Source organism: Panthera leo, chromosome B1 (assembly GCF_018350215.1).
Source record: "Panthera leo isolate Ple1 chromosome B1, P.leo_Ple1_pat1.1, whole genome shotgun sequence".
Classification (NCBI taxonomy): domain Eukaryota; kingdom Metazoa; phylum Chordata; class Mammalia; order Carnivora; family Felidae; genus Panthera; species Panthera leo.
Window position 1 is genome coordinate 101583247 of NC_056682.1, and position 25103 is coordinate 101608349.

The 25103-nt window shown below is 37.1% G+C and overlaps 1 protein-coding gene and 1 long non-coding RNA gene across 6 annotated transcripts in view; one reads left to right on the plus strand and one right to left on the minus strand.

Annotated features, from left to right (window-relative positions):
• The window catches only part of ADAD1 (adenosine deaminase domain containing 1), a 103525-nt gene extending 91304 nt beyond the window's left edge, over positions 1 to 12221 (minus strand). For 2 of the 4 annotated variants that reach the window (XM_042935578.1, XM_042935577.1), the window contains exons 1-5: positions 12131 to 12221; positions 11393 to 11572; positions 10475 to 10663; positions 7284 to 7451; positions 1297 to 1365 (exon numbers count right to left, since the gene is read on the minus strand). In XM_042935578.1, the coding sequence (XP_042791512.1) occupies positions 1297 to 1365; positions 7284 to 7451; positions 10475 to 10663; positions 11393 to 11572; positions 12131 to 12182 (658 nt within the window). In that variant the 5' untranslated portion in view covers positions 12183 to 12221. Of the gene's footprint in view, positions 1 to 1296; positions 1366 to 7283; positions 7452 to 10474; positions 10664 to 11392; positions 11573 to 11918; positions 12100 to 12130 lie in introns of those variants that run through there. The other 2 variants (XM_042935575.1, XM_042935576.1) reach the window with 2 other exon arrangements.
• A 32-nt stretch (positions 12222 to 12253) lies between these two features.
• Positions 12254 to 24630, plus strand: LOC122217893. 2 transcript variants are annotated; one of them, XR_006201734.1, is made up of 3 exons: positions 12254 to 12330; positions 23245 to 23413; positions 24595 to 24630. It is a non-coding gene; the product is annotated as an uncharacterized LOC122217893 (long non-coding RNA). The 2 variants fall into 2 exon arrangements; XR_006201733.1 differs by lacking the exon at positions 12254 to 12330 and adding an exon at positions 20907 to 21013.
• Positions 24631 to 25103: the final 473 nt, after the last annotated feature.

The following is a 25103-nucleotide window of genomic DNA, read 5'->3' on the forward strand; positions in this document are numbered from 1 at the left end:
AGGCTGAAAAGACAGACCAGAGCCCTTTCCCATATTAAGAGATGACTATTGCTGGATTGATCCCTCACTTCCCTTCTCTTCATCAATTCTTATGACTGTTAGATCAAGTGACTATATTAAACTGTTGGTAGACTTTGCCATTTGAATGTGCCTACTTTCCCTGGTCTGGTCCTTTTACTGCAAACAAACTCATAAATGTGCAGGGTCTTTCTCTGTTTTAGAGAAAGAGATATAACAATAACAATGAGAAAAAAAAGACAACAGAAAACAAGTTTGACTAAGCATAAAACCCATTTTTCAAATCCTAATCTGCAGATATAGAAAAGAGAAAGGTAGGCTCTTTTTCATTTTAATTCTATAAATACTCTAAACTTTGAAGTCTGAAATGTTACCACTATGTAGGCAATGAAGAAGTAAAGAGTAATTCCCTGACTTTCAGAGGATTCATAAACCAATGAATGGGAAAAGTATACAATAACTACCACACAGTATTGAATATGACAAAGTATTATAATAAAACGTTACTATTTAGGAAGCATCTACTGGCACTGCTTTAAGTATTTTACATATATGATTACACGGAATCCTCGCAATTACCCTATAAGGTAATTATTATTATGGACATTTTACAAATGGAAAAATTAAGGTGCATGGAGAAGTAGTTGATCTTTGGTCATGTAATTAGTAACTGCAATTGCAGTCATAGTTTTCCTGAGCTTGTGTGACAAATAACTGCCATTAAGAAACTGATTATTTAAAATGAATGCCCAACCATTAAGCACTACCAGAAAGCTGTTGGTTTTCATTAATGACAAGCCTACTAAAGAAAAGCGTTCTCAAAAGAGAAGATATATGAAATTGATGAACCATCTCCTCATATGAAAAAAGCCATTTCTTCAATTTTTCCTCTCCATTCCTCATTTCTCATTTTTAGCACAATATAGAAGGAAATTCTTCTCCTTGTAGAAGTCTGATAGGTTTGAATGATAAAATACTAATGTATTTTCATACCTAAACTATCTTAAAGTTTATTTTGAGATAGAGCTCATGTGTGGGAGGGGCAGAGAGAGAAGGGAGAGAGAATCCCAAGCAGGCTACGTGCTGTCAGCATGGAGCCCGATGTCAGGCTTGAACTCATGAACCGTCAGATCATGACCTGAGCTGAAATCAAGAGTCGGACACTTAACTGACTGAGCCATCCAGGCACCTCACCTGAGCATATTTTAATTATATGTTGTTATAACTTTTTATTGGGCTCCCCTTCTAAAAAAATATCATTATGAAGGACTTTCTTACCATAATGTATTTTTGAGACATAGACTGGTTCAGGTGAAACAACAGGTTCTGCAGGGATAGGAGGAGGACCTGTAAATAAAATAAAAATGTAAAGAAACATGAAGCTTCCATGTTCCAAAAAGCAGGTACCTTACTATTATGTAACACACATATTAGATTATTATCTAAAAATGATTATTTTTTCTGTATAGTTCTGCCAACCCTAGGCCATCAAATCTCTGTTAGCTCAGCCTTAGTAAATGTCCTGCCTTACTGAAATTATACAAACACATTTCTGGATTTCCTAATTTATCAGCACAAGCATAATTGCTACTATATAGTTGGTGTTGTAATAGATGCAATGTTCTGAAAAACATTTAAAATGAAACCTTGTTTTAGATGCCCATGAACAATTCTCTATTTACAGTAATACTACGCAAAATACTTAAAATTATTATCCTATCAAAAATTTAATATGTGAGAATTATCATTTTTCCTAGGGGATACTTCATTCAAAGTTTTCAAAGCTGTTAGTCTCATTCTTTGCAATGGCTTTCCAATTTGTTTCCCAAGTTAGGGAATCTAGGAAAAACAAACCAAAAAATAACACTAAACCAAAGAAACAAAAAAAGATCATAAAAGTTTAAATGAAGAGGCTCCAGGAGCAAAGGTTCAAGATATTAGATCTCTCAAGAATCATTCATAAAGACAAAGGAAGCAAAAAAGCTGCTCCTCTGGACTTCATTTTGACTAAAATGAAATACTGGCCAAATACATAAAAGTTAGCAAGGAAAGATTGGCGATGTCATCTTGTTAGTTAAGCAAAGGCTAACTATAGATATATACACTCTGGACTTTAGAAAAGCAGAACCTTAAAAACTCAAAGAAAGATGATTTTTTTCCATTTACTAGTGCACTAGGCACAAGTGGAGTGAAAAACACAGATATTAAATCCTATTTATCAAGCACAAATAATTTCAATAAAGAAAATGTGACTGTACCAGTTGCACTGGATCTTAAGAGGCACTGTATAAATAAGCAAAATAGTCTTGAAAAAGAACAAAGGTGGAAGACTCACACTTCCCTATATCAAAACTTAATACAAAGTGACAGTAAATAAAAACAGTATGGTAATGGCATAAAGACATACAGACCAATGGAACAGGGAATGCAGAAATAAATTCTCACTTATTTTGTCAAATGATTCTTGACAAGGGTGCCAGTATCATTCAAAAACAGAAAAGGCAATCTTTTCAATGATGCTGGAAAAACTGAATATTCACATGCAAAAGATTAAAGATGGACACCTACCTAACACTACATACAGAAATTAAGTCAGTATGGATCAAAGACCCAAACATAAGGGCAAAAGCCATGAAGCTCTTAGAAGAAAACAAAGAGAAAAGCTTGATGATGACACTGGATTTGGCAATAATTCCCTGGATATGACCCTAAAAGTACAGGCAATAAAAACCTGCGATTTTATCAAAATTAAATACTTTTGTGAATCAAAAACCACTAATAACAGAGTAAAATGTAAATCACAAAAAGGGAGAAAACATAGGTACCTCACATATCTGATAAGGCATTAACATCCAGAATATACAGCAGTCCTCCCCTTATCGGAGGTGATTAGTTCCACTGCAAATAATACTGAACCCTATATATATATACATATATATATATATATATATATGTATATATATATACACACACACAAACACACTATGTTTTAATATGTATATTATACGCACATCCCTATGATAAAGTTTAATTTATAAACTAGAAAAAAATTAATAATAGTAAGAAATTAATAATAGAATATACATACAGTAATAAGAATTATGTGAATATAGTCCTCTCTCTCAAAATATCTTATTGTACTGTACTCACCTTTCTTGCAACGGGAGATGATAAAATGTGATGAGATGAAGTAAAGTGAATGACACAGGCATTGTGATGTAGTGTTAGGCTACTATTGACCTTCTGATGACATGTCAGAAGAAGAATCATCTGCTTCCAGACCACAGTTGACCACAGGTAAGTGAAGCCACAGAAAGTGAAACTGTGAATAAGAAGGGAACTACTGGATAGAGGACTCCTAAAACTCAACAAAAAGACCAATGACCCAATTCAAAAATGGGCAAAAGAATGGAGAATGACATATGTCTGAAGAAGATATACAAAGTGGCACATGAAAAATGCTCACCATCACTAGTCAGTAGGAAAATGCAAATCAAAGTCACAATGAGATGCCACATCACACCCAAAAGGATGGCTACTATTTAAAAAACCCAGAAAATAACAAGCATTGGTGAGGATGTGGAAAAACTGGAACCTTTCCACACTGTAGGCAGGAATGTCAAATAGTGCAGCCATTATAAAGAACAGTACAGCAGCTCTTAAAAATTTAAATATAAAATTATCATATGACCTAGCAGTTCCACTTCTGGGTATAAATCCCAAAGAATTGGAACCAGAATGTCAAAGAGATATTCGTACACCTATGTTCATACCAGCATTAGTCACAATAGCCAAATTTGAGGCAACCCAAGTATGTATCAACTGATGAATGGATAAACAAAATGTGGTATATACATACAAGAGAATATTATTCAGCCTTAAAAAGGAAGGAAATTTTGATACATGCTACAATAAAAACTTTGAGGACATAATGATAAGTGAAAGAAGCCAGCAATGAAAGACAAATACTGTATGATTCCATTTGAGGTACCTAGAAAAACTCACATAGAAAATAGAACGGTAATTGCCATGAGCTTGGTGTGGAGTGGGGGTGGGGAAGGAATAAGTAATTTTTTAATGGGTATAGAATTTCAGTTTTTCAAGATGAAAAGAGCTCTGGATATTGGATACACAACAAAGTGAATATATTTAACACGAAAGTGTACACTTAATTACGATACTAAAATTTATATTTTATATATATGCAGTACAAAATTTTATTTTACCACACTAAAAACCTCAATTTTTTAAAAAAGCAGTATTGAAATAAGCTAAACTTAGAACCAGATTCTTAAATCATTGTATAAAAAGTGTTAAGATTTTCAAAACCTAACAGAGTATTATTAATAACACTGTCCTTGAAAAAACTTAGGGCAACATTATACAGTTAATTAACAATTATGATTATACTTAAAAAACACCATGTACAAAATATGAAAGAAGCAATACGTGGAAAATAATTTTTTTGAGCTCAGAATTTTGAAAAAATTAAAAATACGGTTTTTAAATGTTTAGGACATTTTAAAGAAAATGTAACTCACTGTAAAGAAAAAGGTGACTTAATTAAATTTTTACCAGGCTCTGTGACCACAGAAAATACATTATTAAAAACTTTTAGTCATAATTAAGGCACTATTGGCACTTTTTGAGAAAACAATGGTATTGAAAATAAAAGTGGTACCAGTGGAGATGGGAAAATGTTTTAATTTTCACAAAAAATGGAAAAGATAAATATTTAAAAACTAAAAATTGTATCCCACCAGGCAAAACATTTGCTAGCCCTAAATAAGCATTTTGAAGTATTTATCATTAGAAGCTAACCATAAACATTTTCCGATGATTAAGTTAGATGCTTGGGAAATTGTGTAGATAGATTTTAACTTAATTTCAACAAAGCATTTTACATCTTAGCTCCCTGAGAGTAGAGGACAGGTTATGTAATTCTAGATCCTCAGCACCTACCACAGGCCCTGGAACATAGTACATCCTGAAAACATTTATTGATTTATTCATTCTGCTGCATGCTACTATTGGAAGGAAACTGGCAAAATATTGCTGGGGACGTACCTAGATGGGTTGATAGCTGATAAAATAATCACATATAAAGGATTTCAATAAATAAACTGAAAGAATGTCTTAAGAATATTATTTGTCACAGGTTCTACATTTTACATTAATTTGTTAAAGACTCTGGAAAGGCAAAGGCATATCTATAAAAAAATAAATCTAAATAAATCACTTGTCACACTAAGCTCTAGGTGAGTAAAATTTGTTCACTCAGGGCATAAAGCAGTGTGAGAATGGATAAATGAATGATGGACAAAAGCTAATACTAGTAAAGATGACAAAATTATCAAATGATAAAATCAGAACTCAAAATTATCAAAAGTGATTTAATATTAGGAAGGAATTTCTAGGTTAAAATCAGTACCTTCTAAATATTTAAAAGAAAAAAAGTCAAAACATTATCCACAGGACAAAAGGAAAAAAATGCATAACATGACATCAGACATTCATAATAAGTGCAAATGTTAAAGCTTTTTATTGAAATATTTATTGACTAGGTCAAAAAATCTAATTTTATGCACAAAAGAAAATCATTAAAAACAAAACAACAGGATAAAGACACTGGACCAATACAAAATGTAACAAAGTATCAATCTGAGAATTTTAAAAAATTCAAGACCAAAACATATATAACATAAAATATACAAGATAAAAAAGTTATTTTATATTGAATTAAAAAAATATACACTGTAACAACATGAAATCACTGCATCACTGCTCTATAAGTCAAATAACATGTAAAAATGAAAGCATTTCAATAAAATAAGGATAATGACATTTATAGTGCCAGCATGTATAAGACATATACCAGAATCATCATACCTAGCCCTTTAATTAATAAACCTGAAAAATAGTGAAGAGAAAATAACGTAAAAATTAACAAAGTACGTTCTTAAGTACTTAATAAATCCAAAATATGACAAACTATTTGAAAACAACGAAAAAAAACACACATCAAAACTCACAAGATGTGGCAAAATAAATCATTTTTAATTATTAGTTTTAAACAACAAAAATAAAGATACATGAAAGAAGAACATAGAACAAAAAGTTTAAGTATTAAGAAAGACAAAATGAATAGACTAAAAACAAACCAAAAAAAAAAAAGCCCAGTAGTAAAATAAAGTGATGATTTGTATTTAAAAAGAATGAGTTTATGATCACTGTTTAAATCAGATTTTTCTTTTTTTAAAGTTATCATTTACAGATGAACCAAAATGTAATCTACCGTTAAATGAGCAAAAATTGCTCACTATGACAAAATTTGCTTACTATGCTAGCATATATAACATGGTAACATATTCCTCAAATTGATTAATAGTAATAAAAGCTACCATCATTTTATTACAAATTATTCACTAAACACTAGGTAAGGGCTTTGCATACATTACTTAGTTAATTCTAATAACAGCATAGGAGGTAGTTACTATTGGTGCCCCCACTTTTTATGTTTTTTTTATTTTTTATTTATTCTTTTTTTTAATGTCCTCCCTTTTTAAATGATGAAGCTTGCATTTAGAGGGCAAATAACTTGTCTGTTCAGAGTCAATATTCCAACTTCAGCAATTAATTCTGGAATTTACACTTAACCTATTTGCTGTGTTACTTTAGGCCATTATTTTCTCCAATAACTCTACCATCACTGAATTTAATATAAGCCAACTTCACAAAAATTGCATTTAAAAACTCTAAGCATTAAATGCACAGTATTAAAGTGCATAATAAGAATCCAATGAACTACAGAGAAAATCAAGTTTCTGGATATGAAGCTCTTGAGAATCTGACAAATTATCAGATAATTCAGCCAACATGTTCATATAATTTGGTGCTGAAATATACAAGAGTATTTTTTTCTTTTATATAAAATCTTTGTATTCTTTCCTTTGCTATTATTTTTATTTTGTTTTTAATTCAAGTATAATTAATATACAGCATTATATTAATTTCAGGTGTATGATATAGTGATTCAACAATTCTATACGTTTGTTACGCAGTACTCATCACAACGGGTGTACTCAATCCCCTATACAGGAGCATTTTAACTAATATTAAATATGTCAGCAATCAGCAATGGAAGAAAATAAATTCTGCCATTTCTCTCCTGTAGTTGCCAAATAATTCTTCATTAACAAATCCTTTGGTGATTCCTTCTGGAAAAAGATTAATTTTACAAACACTTTATAATCAAGAGTATTTACCTGATGTTTCTAAAATTCTTGGCTCAGGTTCATCCAATTGTAGAAGCTCATCAAGAGCTAATTTTGCTGCATTGGATCTAGACTCCTTTTTATTTTGTCCCAGTCCAGTCTTATATTGAATACCATCCACCACAGCACAAAAAGCAAAATATGGTCCCATAACGTTACCTTGAAAAAGAAGTCAGAATGAATGCTGAAACAATTCATAATATGTTCTTGCAAATGACATTTTATAAAGAAAAATATCCTAGTACAAACACTGTGGAAAACTATCTTGGCCTATTAGTTTTGTGTTTTATTTTATTTTATTTATTACAGCCAATGCAGGTTAAATATTTTTTTTATGTTCTTTATTTTTGAGAGAGAGAGAGAGTGCAAAGGAGAGAGCATGCAAAGCAGAGGGACAGGCAGAGAGAGAGGGAGACACAGAATCCGAAGCAGGCTCCAGGCTCTGAGCTGTCAGCACAGAGCCTGATGCGGGCTCAAACCCATGGACAGTGAGATCGTGGCCTGAGCTCAAGTCGGACGCTTAACTGACTGAGACGCCCAGACGCCCCACAGCCAATGCAGGTTAAAAGCAAAGCTGGATGAACCCCTGAACCAGTTCTGAGGAATTCATCAAGCAGCCAGGTTAGCTCCAAATTCAGCATGAACAGTAGGGCCAGCTTTAGAGTATAGATCATACATGGAGGGACAGGGTCTTGTATAAAGAAATACCTGGCAATAGCAAGCACCCAAATATCTACTGAATGACCAACAAGAGGTAAAATGTGGAGCCTCTGGCAACATCTCTCTTCTCCCACCTTCTGAGTACTCTGATACTCTTGTAAGCCCCAGAACAAAAATATCCCTTTGAAGAAATCCTGTGAACCAATCAGGGTGTCATGATAAGCAATTCAAACCACCATAACTTTAAAGGCAAGTGGAGGGGAGAGAATTCACGAGGAAAACCAAAACAAACAACGGTTTTATACTGAATGTCCAGTCATCCAAAATTCCTAGAAGGATTAGTTTTACACAATTACTTTTACCTAGTTTTCATATTTGCCTAATGAAAACTGAAGTGGAATCATCTAAATTTATAGGCCAAAGATTTTTCCAGCTCAAGTTTTACTTGTTGGTATTCAGACTTTAGAAGTTCTCTAGTTAATGCAAGTCTCTACTCGTTATGGATGGCTAGGTACAGCGTCACTCCACATAAGCCTCATCATCACTGTTATTATTACTTCCTTACATATTACACTAACTTCTGGGTTTCCATATATATCAAAGTTTTACAAGTAACTCCTGACTACATTTGAGTAAATTGCTTTCCTCCCACCATCTATGACTTCAGTTTCCCAAATTCCTTCATTATGATCACCTAGGTTCCCGTCCCAACTTACTAAACCTTGTAATATTTTGTATATTTATTTAACAAGGGTGAGATTATTATGTGTGAGATATGACCCATCAAATTTGTGAATAAGACCTCTGTGTCGGAGTACTGAGCCTTTAAGCTTCATCCCATCATGCTTCAGGTTCTCAAACTTTAGTATGTATCTAAATCACCTGTAGAGTTGTTAAAATATACTCTGGTGTCATTACTAAACCTACTCATTCAGATTATTCAACTAGTAGTATACACATAAAGTAAATATCATTACTTATCAATGGGTTGTAGTTGTGAGCAGCTTTTACTAAGTTCAATGAAGATTTGCCCTCACATTTTTTTTCTTACTATGACCAACAGCTTACATTTTCCAAGAGCATTCTGAGAAGAATGGAGGGAAATACAACTGGTGACACAAAAATTAAGTCCACAGTACCAGTCATGAAGTAATCCCACCTACAGTGACTAGACCTTGGAAAACTCCCACCTGCGATATTAAGACTCTATTTTTGTCACATGTTTACCAGTTATTTCATTCAAAACAACAGACTGGAAACTTGACTTCACTATGACAATCTTTGCTAAAATCTCAAAAACTTTAAATCCTTTTGCAAAGATACCTTGAGACCCATGTTGGCAAAAGTTAGTAAGAGAAAATTTAAAAACCAAGCTACTTAATAATGTTTTTATATACAAATACCCATAGGAACCCACACATATGTGTACACATATATATATATTTTTAAGGATTGTGTTTGACTCATACTTTTAGCCTGTCAATACCTGTTAAGAGCATTTATTTTCTTAAAAAAAGTTTTTTTACATTTATTCATTTTTGAGAGACAGAGAGAGACAGAGCATGAGTGGGGAAGGGGCAGAGAGAGAGGGAGACACAGAATCTGAAGCAGGCTCCAGGCTCTGACCTGCCAGCACAGAGCCCGACGTGGGGCTTGAACTCATGAACTGCGAGATCATGACCTGAGCCGAAGTCAGACACTCAACCAACTGAGCCACCCAGGCACCCCAAGAGCATTGATTTTCTTATCGCTCTACTTTCCGAAAGTTCTATCTAATCATTGGTCATAAGGTAAAGAGAGCAGGGGCTGCTGTTTGCATTTTATTTGATCTTTACTCCTGCAGCCTTCCACAGGCACAATGTGGTAAAAGATCCTTCTGGTTGGGAGGTGGTTTAAGCGAGAATGGAGAAAATAGTCACACACATCTGCAGAAAGGGTATCCATCATATACTATTTTCGATATACTATCCAAGTCCTAGTTTCACTTTTAGAAGTGAAATTCAGAATTTCATTTGAATTTCAGTTTATTTCACTTGAATTTCACTAACGGGATTTCAGTTCAACTAGCCACACACAAAAAATTAAAATTCAGTGATTAGAAAAATTTTGTACATGTACATTATTTGCAGAAAAGTATGAATATAAAAATTTCTGAAGTATATTTGTCAAAACATACTAGTTACCTAACCCCAACATTACATGAATATAGAAAATAACCAAATTTAGTACCACTTGTACTCTCTGCTTTAAAAAAAAAAATGTTCTTTTAACATTTTTGAGAGACAGAGCACGAACAGGGGAGGTGTGGAGAAAGAGGGAGATATAGAATCTGAAGCAGGCTCTAGGCTCTGAGCTGTCAGCACAGAGCCCAACATGGGGCTCAAACCCATGAACTATGAGATCATGACCTGAGCTGAAGTTGGACACTTAATCCACTGAGCCATCTAGGCGCCCGTTTGCTATGCTTTTCATAGGAAAGTATTTTCCAGTACTGCAATAACCAGATACAACTTTCCACTTGCCTGTTGTTACTGTTTCCTTAAGGTCAAGGTGAACTCGTTGCATTTGTGCAAATTGGTGCAAAGCTGACACAGGATTTATCTCTCCACGTTTGTATTTCATTATAAATTCCTTGGGTATTTTTTTTGGAGGAAGGACAGGATTTGAAGTAGATGAAAGACCTTTGGAAAGCAATGGTTCTGGAAAATTACCTAAAAATAAATGTTTACAGTGGTCAGTTCTGTAAAATAATAATAATAAAAAAAGTAAAAGCACTAAATCCTCCACTAAAATGGAAGATTGTCCCTGATATATCTAATTGTTTTTCATTACAGGTAAGTTTCTACTAAAAAATTTTGGCACACATGACAAGTGCAACCTGTTGAAGCAAATACCTTTTGGAGTACTCAAACTATTTGCAAAGAAGTACTATCATTGTCATAACATTAAGTGAGGTCAAGGTTTTCAGAGTCTCTCAAAAGTCATTTTTTTACACATGATGTCACTAAGACCTAGACTGAGGACATAGTCCTGGGACTAAGACAAGTTTGTTTCCCATTCACTGTTTTATATTACTTTTCACTTCGAATTCAATTGACTTTAGGTGTTTGTCCCTGCTTTATACTTAATCTCAGTGATATATGGAATAGAAACCAGTGTAAGTTCAGTCTCTTCCCTGAAGGGGCTAACACAACTGCACCTCAAAAAAGCAAGACACCCTTTGAGTGGTTAAATAGTAAAATAATTAATTGCACAGCAAGGGGAAGGATTTCTACAGGCCTCCTTCAGTGTTCAGAGTCAAATCTGAGTTCCAGATGGGACACAGCCACTGGTATATGGATATATAGTCAGGGAACATTTAAACTGGAGGCTCAACAATACTTACTGGCCATCCCGGATTCTTAACTCAGACATTATTGCAAATGAAAAAGAAGTCATACCCGTCACTTGCGTAACTTTGGATGCCATATTCGACAGGCTGTAACTTTCTGAAGAATATCCTGTGGGTGTAGCTACCGTCTGGGCTGATGGCTGAACTGGCAAGTTCTTTTTCAGCATCTGAGCAAAGCTAGGGACCCGGGAACTCTGAAACCAGTCATTGTTGCCAGACATTTTCTCGCCTATAAATCATACGAAAATTGGCAGAAAACAAAAAAACAAAGTACTAGATAAAAATAATCTGAAATTAAAAATAATGTATATTCCCATAAATGGCTTGAACACACACGACATAGAACTAAATCTCGTTAACTTATGTCATGACTGCTTTGTAACTAGAGTTCTAACAGGCACGGGGCTCGTCCCCCCTACAGCCCTTCCCTAAGTGCTGCTACAAAAGGGTAACGAAGAGTCAAAACAGTTGGCCGGAAAAGCCCTTACATCTACCCGGGGGTCAGAGAAAAACAGAAAAGAAAACATAAAAACATAAGACTCTCAAAGGCCGATTCCAGCCCAACTCCCACCCACCAAAATTGTCCTTCCTGCCCTGTAGGTCGGAGACCTAGTGGCAGGCCGGAGGCTCGCCAGCCGCAGCTGCCGCCGCCGTTGCTTCCTCCTCCCGGTTCGATCTCGGGCTTCAAGGCTCACGAGGCCAGAATTGCATCTTTCAAAAGCTGCCTGGTGGCGTCCCAGCAGTACGCAGACTAACACCCCACAACCCTCCTCATCCAATCACCAACCGTCTGCGGGGCTGTGCTCCCGCCCCCGCGCTCGCGCCTGCGCCAGCGCCATGGCGGTGCCTTCTGGGCTGTGCGGCCTGCGTCAACAAACGGAGAGACGTAGGGCGTCACGCGTTCGACGTCCCGTGATGCCGACCTTGTTCTCTCTGATCGTGGGTACCCAGTACCCCCTAAGGGGCCCTCACTACCACGGAAGTCAGGTAAAGCTGCGCAGCCAGGCCTTTCTACTGTCGTACCCAATGCCCTCCACACACCTGGCGCTACCATTTTCATGAAGCACTGTGTTAGAGCCGGGGTGCTTGGGGGTGTCCCTGGGGTATCAATGTGTGGATGGTTTCAAAGAAACTTTTCGTTTTATCTCTGGTTATGCTGAGAAGGCCCCTGTGGACAAGGATTGGCCTCAACAGTGCCTTTACTGTTTACAGGAAAAAAAAACTTTGGACTTTGCATTAGTTTCACTGCTGGTACCAAACAATGAACAATCATGAAAACAGGTGGGGACATTGAAAGCTAATGGCTGTAATATCTGAGTGATAAACCCATTGTGGGTGTTTTCTTCAATTCTTTGCACTCATGAAGGTTGAAGGAGACCCTAATGGAGGTGTTAGCTGACAGATGGTAAATTAAATAAATTTACCCATGAAGGCAATTTGTTTTTTAATCTATATACATTATGGTGTTGTAGATAGGATTTTGATGTATGCTAAGTCCATTTTGGCCCAAATCCAAGGGAGCTGATTTTTTTTTTTTTTTTTTTTAATGAAATAACCTTAAAAGAATCACCTTGTAAAGACTCAAGCCCTCCCCTCTTTCCTAAGGAGAATATTAAGACCACACTATACCTGTGACTACTTAATTTACCTTCTGGCTAATGCCTGGCTCTATTTTTCTTTAGTAAATTACCAATGGAGTTTGGCATGTAACGCAGAAGGAATTGAAGAATTGAGTGATAGCATTATTACAATATATAAATGCTCCCCTATTTTTTTTATATAGGCAAGATTTCTCAAGGGTTAAATCATTTTAAAAGAAAAAGAACAATATAATTGATGGTATTCTACCTCATTATAGCAAGGAGTAATATCCGTCCACAAATACGTGGGCTAATTGGAAGAAAAAAAAAAAACCTTAATTCCTCTTATAAGTAATGCATTTTCAGTAAAGGCATATTTTTCTTTAGTGATTACCAAAATGTATTGATATGTCGCTTTGATCAAATGCCCATTAATAATTGTAATGATAATTCAAAGCAGAATTCTTTTGCCTTAACATTTAGAGACTTTTGCTTACAGGAAATTAAAAAATTCAAATGGTGTTGCCAAGAAGTATGATAGGGATGAATAAAACTTCTGAGTACAAAAACATGTAATTACATTAGGATCAAATTTGAGGAGGGACATGGAATGGAAATAGAGGGCCAAGAAGTTAAAGGAATGCATAAAAATTACTCTTAAAGTGTATATAATGTTTTATTTTGAAATAATTTTAGATTTACAGAAGAATTGTAAAGAGAACACAGAGTTTCCTTATACTCTTCCATTCAGTTTTCCTTATTGTCAACATTATTTTTTTAATGTTTACTTACTTTTGAGAGAGAGGGCAAGCAGGAGAGGGGGCAGAGGTAGAGAGGGAAACAAAGAATCCGAAGCAGGCTCCAGGCTCCAAGCTGTCAGCACAGAGCTCAACACAGGCTTGAACTCACAGACCGTGAGATCATGACCTGAGCCCGAAGTCAGTCGCTTAACCTGAGCCACCAGGTGCCCCTCCTTATTGTTAACATTATATGTAACAATAGCACAATTTTCAAACCTAAGAAATTGGTATTAATACAACACTACTAACTATACTATACACTTCATTAGGATTTCACTAGTTTTTCAATTAATGTCCATTTTCTGTTCCGTGATTCAGTCCAGGATATTACATTGCACTTAGTGGTCCCGTCTTCTGTGGCCTATGATAGTTTTCAGTTTTTGCTTTTTTTCATGACCTTGACACTTTTGAAGAGTAGTGATTGAATACTTTGTAGAATGGCCCTAAATTTGGGTTTGCCTAGTGTTTTCTCATGGTTATGCAAGAGTTAAGAGTATTTGGGGAGACGACTAGGTGAAGTTCACTTCTCATAGCATATTTGGGAGTACATGATGTTAGCAGCTATTGCTGATATTAACTTTGATGACTTGGTTAAGGTTGTGTCTCTGGTTTCTCTTCTGTAAAGTTACCATTTTTCCTTTTCTGTACTCTTTGTTAGAAGGATTCCATCCCAGAGAGAAGAGTATCACAGAATTTGTGGACATATATTAAAACCACCATATTAATAAACATTTTGAAGGAGATATTTTGAGGTTATGCAAATATCTTGTTTCACCCTGGAGTTTCACTAATTTTCATTCATCTTTGGATCTTGCCTCAAGCAGTTATCACTGGTGTTTTTTTTTTTTTAAATATGCTTTCTCAGTTAAATTTCCTTTTTATTGAGATACTATTGACATAAATTAGTTTCAGGTGTACAGTGTAATGATTTATTATCTGTATATACTATGAATTGATCACCACAATAAGACGATTTAAAATCCATCCCCCAAATCTTTTTTCTTTTTTTGTGGTAAAAACTTTTGAGATATACTTTGATATACTTTCTTAGCAACTTTTAGTGTATTTCAGAGATGTAGCAGGTTTAGTTCTAGACCACTGTGATAATGCAAATGTCACAATACAGAAAGTCAAATGAGTTTTTTGGTTTCCAGTGCATATAAAAGTAATGTTAATACTATACTGTAGTCTATTAAATGTGCAATAGCAATATGTCTAAAAACACAATGTACAAACTTAAAAATACTTTGTTGCTAAAAAAAAATGCTACCATTCGGGGCGCCTGGGTGGCGCAGTCGGTTAAGCGTCCGACTTCAGCCGGGTCACGATCTCGCGGTTCGTGAGTTCGAGCCCCGTGTCAGGCTCTGGGCTGATGGCTCGGAGCCTGGAGCCTGTTTCCGATTCTGTGTCTCCCTCTCTCTCTGCCCCCCCCCCCCCCGTTCATGCTCTGTCTCTCTCTGTCCCAAAAATAAATAAAAAACATTGAAAAAAAAAATTAAAAAAAAAAATGCTACCATCATCTGAGTAGTAATCTTTTTGCTGGTGGAGAGTTTTGCATTGATATTGATAGCTGCTGACTGATCAGGATGGCCTTGCTGAAGGTTGAGTGGATGTGGCAATTTCTTTAAGATAACAATGAATTTGGTGCATCAATACTTTTCTTTTCACTGATGATTTTTCTGTAGCACACAATGCTATTTGGTAGCATTTTACTCATATGCCTTTCAGATTTAGAATCAATCCTTCTCAAACCCTACTGCTGCTTTATCAACTTAGTTTATGTAATATTTTAAGCCTTTTGTTGTCATTTCAACACTCTTTACAATATCTTCACCAGGTGTAGATTCCTTCTCAAGAAGCTACTTTCTTTGTTCATCCATTAGAAGCAGCTCCTCATCCATTCAAATTTTATTGTTAGATTGCAGCAATTCAATCACACCTTTAGTTTCTACCTCTAATTGAATTGTAGTTTTCTTGCTATTTTTACCATGTCTGCAATCACTTCCTCCTCTGAAGTCTTGAACCCATCAAAGTCATCCATGAAAGTTGGAAGCAACTTCTTCTAAACTCCTGTTTATGTTGATGTTTTGACCTCTTATGAATCATGGATGTTCTTAATGGCATCTAGAACGGTGAATCCTTTCTAAAAGGTTTTCCGTTTATTTTGCCCATATCCATCAGAAGAATCATATCTATGGCAGCTATAGCCTTAAAAATTAAGTCGTCTTAATAAGACTTGAAAGTGAAAGTTAATCTTTGATCCATGGGGTGCAAAATAGATGTTGTGTTAGCAAGAATGAAGGTAACATTAATTTTATTATATATCTCCATAGGACCTCTTGGGTGATCAAGTGCATTGTCAATTGAGCTTAAAATATTCAGTAAACCATGTTATAAACAGACGTGCTGTCATCCAGGCTTTGTTGTTCCTTTGATAGAACATGAGCAGAGTAGAGTTAGCACAGTTCTTAAGGACCCTTTTCAAAATGGCAAATGAGCATGGGCTTCAATTTATGATCACCAGCTGCATTAGCTGTTAAGAATGTCAGCTTCTCCTTTGAAGCCAGGCATTGAGTTCTCTCTAGCTCTGAAAGTCCTAGATAACATCTTCTTCCAACAGCAGGCTGTTTTGTCTACGTTGAAGATCTGTTGTTTAGTGTAGCCATCTTCATTAATTATCTTAGCTAGGTTTTCTGGATAACTTGCTGCTGTTTCAACCTGTACTTTTATGTTATGAAAATGGCTTCTTTCCTTAATGAAACAACCTCTACTAGCTTCAGACTTTTCTTCTGCATCTTACTCACATCTCTCAGCCTTCATAGAATTGAAGAGAGTGAGGACCTTGCTCTGGATTAGGCTTTGGCTTAAGGGAGTGCCGTGGCTGCTTTGATCTTCTATCCAGACCACTGAAACTTTCTCCATATCAGCAATAAGACTGCTTCACTTTGTTATCATTTGTGTGTTCCCTAGAATAGCACTTTTAATTTCCTTCAAGAACTTCTCCTTTGCATTCACAAATTGAATGTTTAGTGCCAGAGGCCTAGCTTTCAGCCGGTCTCCAGTTCCAACACTTCCTCACCAAACATAATCATTTCTAGCTTTTGATTTAAAGTGAGAGACAGAAACTCTGCCTCTCACTTGAACACTTACAGGCAATTGTAGTGTTATTAATTGTCCTAGTTTTTTTTTTAAATTAAAAAAAAAATTTTTTTTAACGTTTATTTATTTTTGAGACAGAGAGAGACAGAGCATGAACAGGAGAGGGGCAGAGAGAGAGGGAGACACAGAATCTGAAACAGGCTCCAGGCTCTGAGCAGTCAGCACAGAGCCCGACGTGGGGCTCAAACTCACGGACCGCGAGATCATGACCTGAGCCAAAGTCTGATGCTTAACCGACCGAGCCACCCAGGCACCCCTAATTGTCCTAGTTTAAAGATTGTTTTGTCTCAGGGAATTAGGAGGCCCAAGTAGAGAGAATGGAATTGCTGGTTGGTGGAACAATCAGAACGTACAGAACATTTATCAATTAAGTCTGTGTTATGTGGGTGCAGGTTTTGGCACCCCAAAACAATTACAACAGTAATATCAAAGATCACTGATAACGGATCACCATAACAAATGTAGTAATAATTGAAAAGTTTGAAGTATTGTGAAAATTACCAAAATGTGACACAGAGGAAGTGAGCAAATGCTTTTGGAAAAATGGCACCAATAGATTTGCTTGACTTAGGGTTGCCACAAACCTTTAATTTATAAAAAAAAAAAAAATGCAATATCTGCAAAGTGAGATAAAGCAAAAACACAGTAGAATGAGCCATGTTTTTATACAATACAGTGTTGCTAACTATGGTCACCATGGTCTCTACATTACATCCTCAGGACTTATAACTGAAAGATTATACCTTTTGATCTCCACACCCCTGGCCATGGGCAATGACCAATCTCTTCTATCTATGAATCTGTTTTTTTTTTTTTTTTTAATTCCAAACTTACATGAGATCATACAGTATTTGTGTTTCCCTATCTGACTTTATTTCACTTAGCATAATGCCCTTAAGATCTATGCATCTTGTCCCAAATGGCAAAATTTTATTTTTTCTTTTTCTTTTTTTTTTTTTTTTTTTTTTTTTTCAACGTTTTTTTTTTTTTTTTTTTTTTTTTTTATTTATTTTTGGGACAGAGAGAGACAGAGCATGAACGGGGGAGGGGCAGAGAGAGAGGGAGACACAGAATCGGAAACAGGCTCCAGGCTCCGAGCCATCAGCCCAGAGCCTGACGCGGGGCTCGAACTCACAGACCGCGAGATCGTGACCTGGCTGAAGTCGGACGCTTAACCGACTGCGCCACCCAGGCGCCCCTCTTTTTCTTTTTTTTAATTTAAATTTTAGTTAATATACAGTGCAATATTGGTTTCAGAACTATAATTCATCGATTCATCACTTACATACAAGTGCTTATCACAACCAAGTGCCTTCCTTAATTCCCATCATCCATCTAGCCCAACTCCCACCCACCTCCCTTCATCAACCCTCAGTTTGTTCTCTATCATTAAGAGTCTTGTGTGGTTTGTTTCCCTTTCTTCTCTCCATCCCTCCCCCCCAGCTTCCCCTGTGTTCATTTGTCTTGCTTCTCTAATTCCATATATGAGTGAAATCATATGATACTTGTCTTTCTCTGATTCAAATATTTAGTGTAATACATTCTAGCTATTTCCACATCATTGCAAATGGCAAGACTTCAATTTTTTTGATGGCTTAGTAGTATTCCATAATATATACACACCACATCTTCTTTTTCCATTCATCATTGGATGGACATTTAGGCTTTCTCCATAGTTTGCTTGACTGTTGTTGATAATGCTGCTATAAACATTGAGGTGCATGTACCCCTTTGAATCTATGCTTTTGTGTCCTTTGGGTAAATACCTAAGTATTTAATTGCTGGATCATAGGGTGAAATTGCTGGATTGAAGGGTAGTTCTATTTTTAGTTTTTTTGAGGAACCTCCATGCTGTTCTCCATAATGGCTGCACCAATTTGCATTCCCATTCAGCACATTGAATGTTTCCTGCCACTCCCTTCTGACCTGTGAAGTTTCAGTGGACAGGTTTTCTCCTAACCATATGTGTCTACCCTTGTAGATTAAGGACCTTTTGTCTTTAGCTGCTTTCAGAATTCTCTCTTTATCTTTGTATTTTGGAAGTTTCACTATGATATGTCTTGGTGTTGGCCTGTTTTTGTTGATTTTGAGGGTGGGTTTCTCTGTGCCTGTTGGACTTGAATGCCTGTTTCCTTCCCCAGATTAGGGAAGTTCTGTGCTAAAGTTTGTTCAAATAAACCATTTGCCCCTTTTTCCTGCTCTTCTTCTGGGACTTCGATGATATGGATATTATTTTGCCTTATGGAACCACTGAGTTCCATAAGTCTCCTTTTGTGATGTAACCGTTTCCTTTCCCTTTTCATTTCAGCTTCATTATTTTCCATCATTTTATCTTCTGTATCGCCTTTTCTCTCCTCTGCTTTTTTAACTCTCATTGTGACTATATCCAGTCAGTTTGGCTTCTCAGTTATAACATTTTTTAATTTCAGCCTTACTAGTTTTTAGGTCTTTGATCTCTGTAGCAAGGGTTTCTCTGGTGTCTTCTATGCTTTTTCAAGCCCAGCTAGTAGTCTTATGACTGTTGTTCTAAATTCTTGTTCACATTTATTGCTTATATCTGTTTTGAGCAAGTCCCTGGCTGAGATTTCTTTTTGACCTTTCTTTTGGGGAGAATTCCTCTATCTTGTCATTTTGGCTAAGTTTCTGTGTTTTGCAAGTTTTAAAAGGTTGTTATGTTTCCTGCACCTGAGAGTAGTGCTATATTAAAAAGGAGTCATACAGGGCACCTGGGTGGCTCAGTTGGTTAAACATCTGACTTCGGCTCAGGTCATGATCTCGTGGTTCATGAGTTTGAGCCCTGCATTGGGCTGTCAATGCAGAGTCTGCTTTGGATCCTCTGTCCCCTTCTCTCTGCCCCTACCCTGCTTGTTCTCCCTGTCTCTCTCCCTCTCTCTCCCCCTCTCCCTTTCTTCCTCCTTCTCTCTCTCCCAAAAATAAATAAACATTTTTGAAAATTTTTTTTAAAAAGGGGGTCATACACTGTCTAGGGCCTGGCACTCCAGGAAGTGTTTCTGGTGTATACTGTGTGCATGCCCTCTTGCTGTTGTGTTTTGGCTGCTCTTTCTCACTGGTTAGTCCTCTGCAGAGCTTCTCCTTGCTTGCAGTGGTGGAGTGCTTGAAACTTTAACTAGGTGTGCTTTGATATTTTTGTTAAAATAAGCCTTGAACCTGCCAAGCTGTCTCCCTCTAACCGTGGAGATCCTTTTGCCAGTATTCAGATTGATTTCCTGGGTGTTCCAAGGGATCTGACCTCAATACATCTGTGTTTTAGGGGTAAGGAAAGCCCAGGGTCCTCCTTCTCTGTCATCTTAACTTCTCCTCCTCAAGATTTTATTTTTTATGGATGAATAGTTTTCTGTTGTGTGTGTGCATGTGTGTATCACATCATCTTTAACCATCTAATTAAAAAAATTTTTGAATGTTTGTTTACTTTTGAGAGAGAGAGAGAGAGACAGAGCACAAGCAGAGGAGGGGCAGAGAGAAAGGGAAACACAGAATCTGAAACAAGCTCCAGGCTCTGAGCCATCAGCACAGAGCCCCACACGGGGCTTGAAAGCATGACCTGCAAGATCATGACCTGAGCCAAAGTCAGAAGCTTAACAACTGAGCCACCCAGGTGCCCTTCATCTTTATCCATTTATATATTGATGGAACTTTAGGTTGTTTCCTATCATGGCTATTGTAAATAATGCAGTGAACATGGGGGTGCAGATATCTCTTTGAGTTAGTCTTCATTTCCTCAAGCTTAATATCCATGTTGGTTCACAAGCTCCAATGTGTTGGTGTGGGAGCTTCCCGGGTGTAATCTGAAACTGATTCTCATACACAGAGGACAGGGAGAGACTAAAGACAGAGGTAGGTCATTCCAGGTTGGTAGATGGCAAGTTTTAATAAGCAAAAGGAACTAATATATAAGGCTTATCTTGGGTGACAACAAGGTGAGTAGATTTCTGCACTCACCTGTCAAATTTAAAAGTTTATATAGAGGCATTAACTGGGCTTAATTGCATATATCATCCAGATGATCTCAGCACCCTACTCAGAATTACTGTCTCAAGGCTGTGTCATTGGGGCAGCTTCTGGGAGTTGAGAAGGCAAGTGGAACCTATATTCCCAAGGACAGGGAAGGAGGTAAGAATCTTTAATGGCCTAGGTCTAGCTCACAGGTCAACCAGTGATCATGTCTTGATGACCTCCAACATTCCACCCCCTATGATCAACTCTGACTGTCTCATATACCTCCCTCTTTCACAATTTGCCTTGTTGGGCCAGCAAGGGGTTTCACTAGCATGGAGGTGGCTCCTTTGGTGGCTATCTGACTGCATTGGAGGCAAATGCCACAGCAACAGTATGGATAAATTTAAGGGAAAACACAGATTAAGACAATGATTCTTAAAATCGGTGACAACTTTTCTACTAGGAGCCCATGATCCAAACCACTGACTTATGTCCCCTAGTCTAGAGATCAGATCACTCAGCATTCATTTGTGTCCTCATATGATTAAATATAGATGATATGTTAGCATGTTCATCAGGTGTGAAAACATAACATTTTGCTTGCATAGTGGTAGAGGTGCCTCCTTGCAAGGCAGTAGTAATGTCCAAGGCCATTCTATTTTGGAGGATGGCTTTTCTCATTAGAGACATTTTAGTATTCAGTCAGGCCAGGGTTTATTGGCTATCATTCAGGGTTTGCTTTGTGAATTTAGTAAGGGTTTCTGTGTATGCTATAATGTCCTCTAAGTCAATAGAAGGAACAAAGACAGTGGCCAAATGACCATACTAGTGGAAAAAAAAACGTGCTCACCTGGATTTGAGGAGAGGGATGTTGGAAGCTTCAGAAACTTGACTGGATTGTACATACTATACATGTTGGCTCGGTATCAGGCAAGAGGAGATGGTCTGGGGATAGGATATACAAGACCAGGACTCCCATATTCCCTCTTCCAATCATGCATGTTCCAGGCCAGGTTGAGTGCATTTTAACTGGTCCAGCTTATAGTAAGACAAAGTTTCCTCTCACTCAGGGGTGTGAAGTAACTAACCCCAACCAGAAGGACATTCCAATGTAAATTTCAATAGATAACTCCTTTCTTAGGCTTGATAGAGTTTGTTGTTCTCAGCAGCACAGCATATTGATCCATAGTGAGAGGTGAGGGCAATGGCTGTTTCCTGAGACGTCCATACCTTTATGATATTGGGTGCCTTGGCAGAGGTACCTAGTCCTGCACATAGAACAATAGGCCCTACTAGTTAATCATTCAAAGGTAATAAAGTCTGGAGGCAGTACTTTAATCTACTTGGCCAAGGTGGGTTTACCTGGTAGGAATTTTATCTGCTGTTTTAATATTACATTTTTTCTTTTTACCAATCCTGCTGCATGTGGATTATAGGGGAGATGGAACCTGTGTTCAATGTCATGTTCTTTTGCCCAGTCTTGCAAATCATGACTTTTGACATATGACCCCCAGATGAATATCTAGTTGATGAGGATATCTATACATGGTATTTAACTTTCTTAATCCCCTAATGGTGGTAAACTGGTTTGCATAGTGATAGGGGAAAGCTTGTGTTAGGTCAAATGCAGTGTCCACATAAACCGAGGCATGTTTAGAACCCTCACTCAGAGGGAACCAATATAATCAGTCTGCCAGTCCCTTGTTGGTGGGGAACTCTGGTGGATGGCCCCAGACTCCTTTGGCAGTTGCCTTAGGCATTGTTTACAACACACAGGACATGCTGTTACTGCATTAACCAATTTACTGTATTTCAAGGCAGTATCCTTGGAATCAGGGATCGTTGGAATATGTCCTCCCACCTGGGCACTGTGATAGTCACACTTTCTGTGTACCCAATCTGCTGTGTCTACTGAACGATCAGTTGCTAGGGCTCATATCTGAACCAGGGCATCAGCTCTTGATTGTCAGGGGTTTGTCAGTACCTTATGAGCTGGGACATGGAAAACAGTGAGGACTGCCTCACGCTGTTGCAAATGAACCCAGGTGTCTCCCCTCCCCCCTCCTCACCCCCCCACACACACACATCCTGAACCCAAAAGGGCCCACTCATGATTTATCCACCTCTCGGTGTTCCATTGTCCAAGCCATAGGGTTAATCTCTTTAAAGTGGCCCAACTGTATCCAGAGGGTTAATGGCAAGGGCTCATGAATAATCACCAGTCAAACCACTCTGAGTTTAGCCCATTGGTTGATGCATTGGCTGCTGTGGGAGAGGCTGTCCTTGGAGGAGTGCTGTGAACACTGCTAGGAACAGTTGCTCTATGGGGGTGTATGGGGGGTTTGCCCCCTTTTAGAGCTGGGACTAAAATCCTAAGGGTACTCTCTTCTTTGTCTCTGCTACAGTGCCTGACCCATAACTTGAGAAGTCTCAGACACATCTAACTCGGATGGTAGCCCTGCTGGGGAGATGCCCAGAGTTCAAAGGGAACTTTGCTCTGATCTCTACTCCCATACATGCCCCACACCCAACTTTTTTAACCAGCTGTTATAAAGGATGGGGACACTGTGCTAGGTAAGGATTAAAAGTCCTCCAAAATCCCTATAAAGGCTGTATCTCTTTCATATTCTTTGGGGTTGGATACACTGGCACCTTATGAATCGTAGCTTTTGGGACAGTGTGCATCTTACCTGACCAAATGATTTCCCAAAACTTACAGCAGTGTCTGGTCCTTGAATTTTTGTGGGTCCACTGCCCATTCTCTCCTCTGCAGATGTTTCAGCAAAGCCTGCAGAGTATCCTGCAGCAGAGGCAAACATTCATGTTAACATTATATCATCAATGTGACGGGCTTATTTTACTGATATGGGGGAGGGGAACAGGGATGGGTCTGGGACTACCATTGAATGACATATTGTTGGGTTATGCAGGTAACATTGGGGAAGCACTCAAAGGGCTCCTTATTGTCCTTCTCAGATAAAGGCAGATTGATCTTAGTTATCAGAAACTTGTCAAAGTCTCCCATGAATCTCCTTGAAGATGGAGGACTTTTGCAAGAACACTTTTAACAAAGCAACTAAGTAAAGCAGTAATTATCTGTAAATGACAAAAGACTTAAAAATGGCCATGGTTAAAGATCAGGCAAAAGCTCAGTATAATGCTGTTGACAAGGGAATTTTCTGTGACATACATTTTAAAATTATGAGTGGTAACATTGTACCAGGACATACCAGATTTTTAGGAATTTCATGCAAATACACAATAAGTTTAGCATCACTTATTTGGTAATGATTCTTATGAGATTTGATGTATACAATGTTAAATAGTTGTAAAAAAACTTAGCTCTTTTAATAGAGAAGACTCAGCTTTCTTAAGCAATTAAAGACCTGATAAAGACAAAACAATCTTTGCTTTCTAAGCAGATTACATTAAAGGTAAAGAAAAACTTTTGTTTACAATTTCTTATTAAGAGCAGGCAATAACCTAAGAAAATTTTGTTCTTTTAACAGAGAGAAAACCAAAATCTAACTTTGCAACAATGCACTTTTGATATTAAAATTTTCATTTTATCCCACTACAGCTTAAAGTCCAGAATTGTGATGCCTCCAGCTTTGCTTTTCTTTTTCAACATTACTTTGGCTATTTAGGGTCTTTGTGGTTCCATACAAATTTTAGGATTGTTTGTTCTAGCTCTGTGAAGAATGCTGATGTTATTTTCTTTAAACAAATTTTTTTAATGTTTGTTTATTTTTCAGAGAGAGAGAGTGTGTGAGCAGAGGAGGGGCAGAGAGAGAGGGAGACACAGAATCCGAAGCAGGCTGTCAGCACAGAGCATGATGCGGGGCTTGAACTCACGAACCATGAGATCATGACCTGAGCCAAAGTCAGTCTCCTAACCAACTGAGCCACCCAGGCGCCCCAAATACTGATGTTATTTGGATAGGGATTGCATTGAATGCATAGATTTTTTAATGTACACAAATTCATATATATATATATATATATATATATATATATATATGAGTTTATATTCATATATATACATATATGTATATATATGTGTATATATATACATACATGTATATATATGTGTATATATATACATATACATATATATATAGATAGATAGATACAGACACAAGCAGAAACCCCATAGCTTTCATCTGTAACTCTAGTCATGAATCAGGTACCCTCTCACATGGCTAAAGTTTTTTTTTTGTTTTTTTTTTTTTTTTTTTGGTATTTGTGATCTTATGGAGGCTGT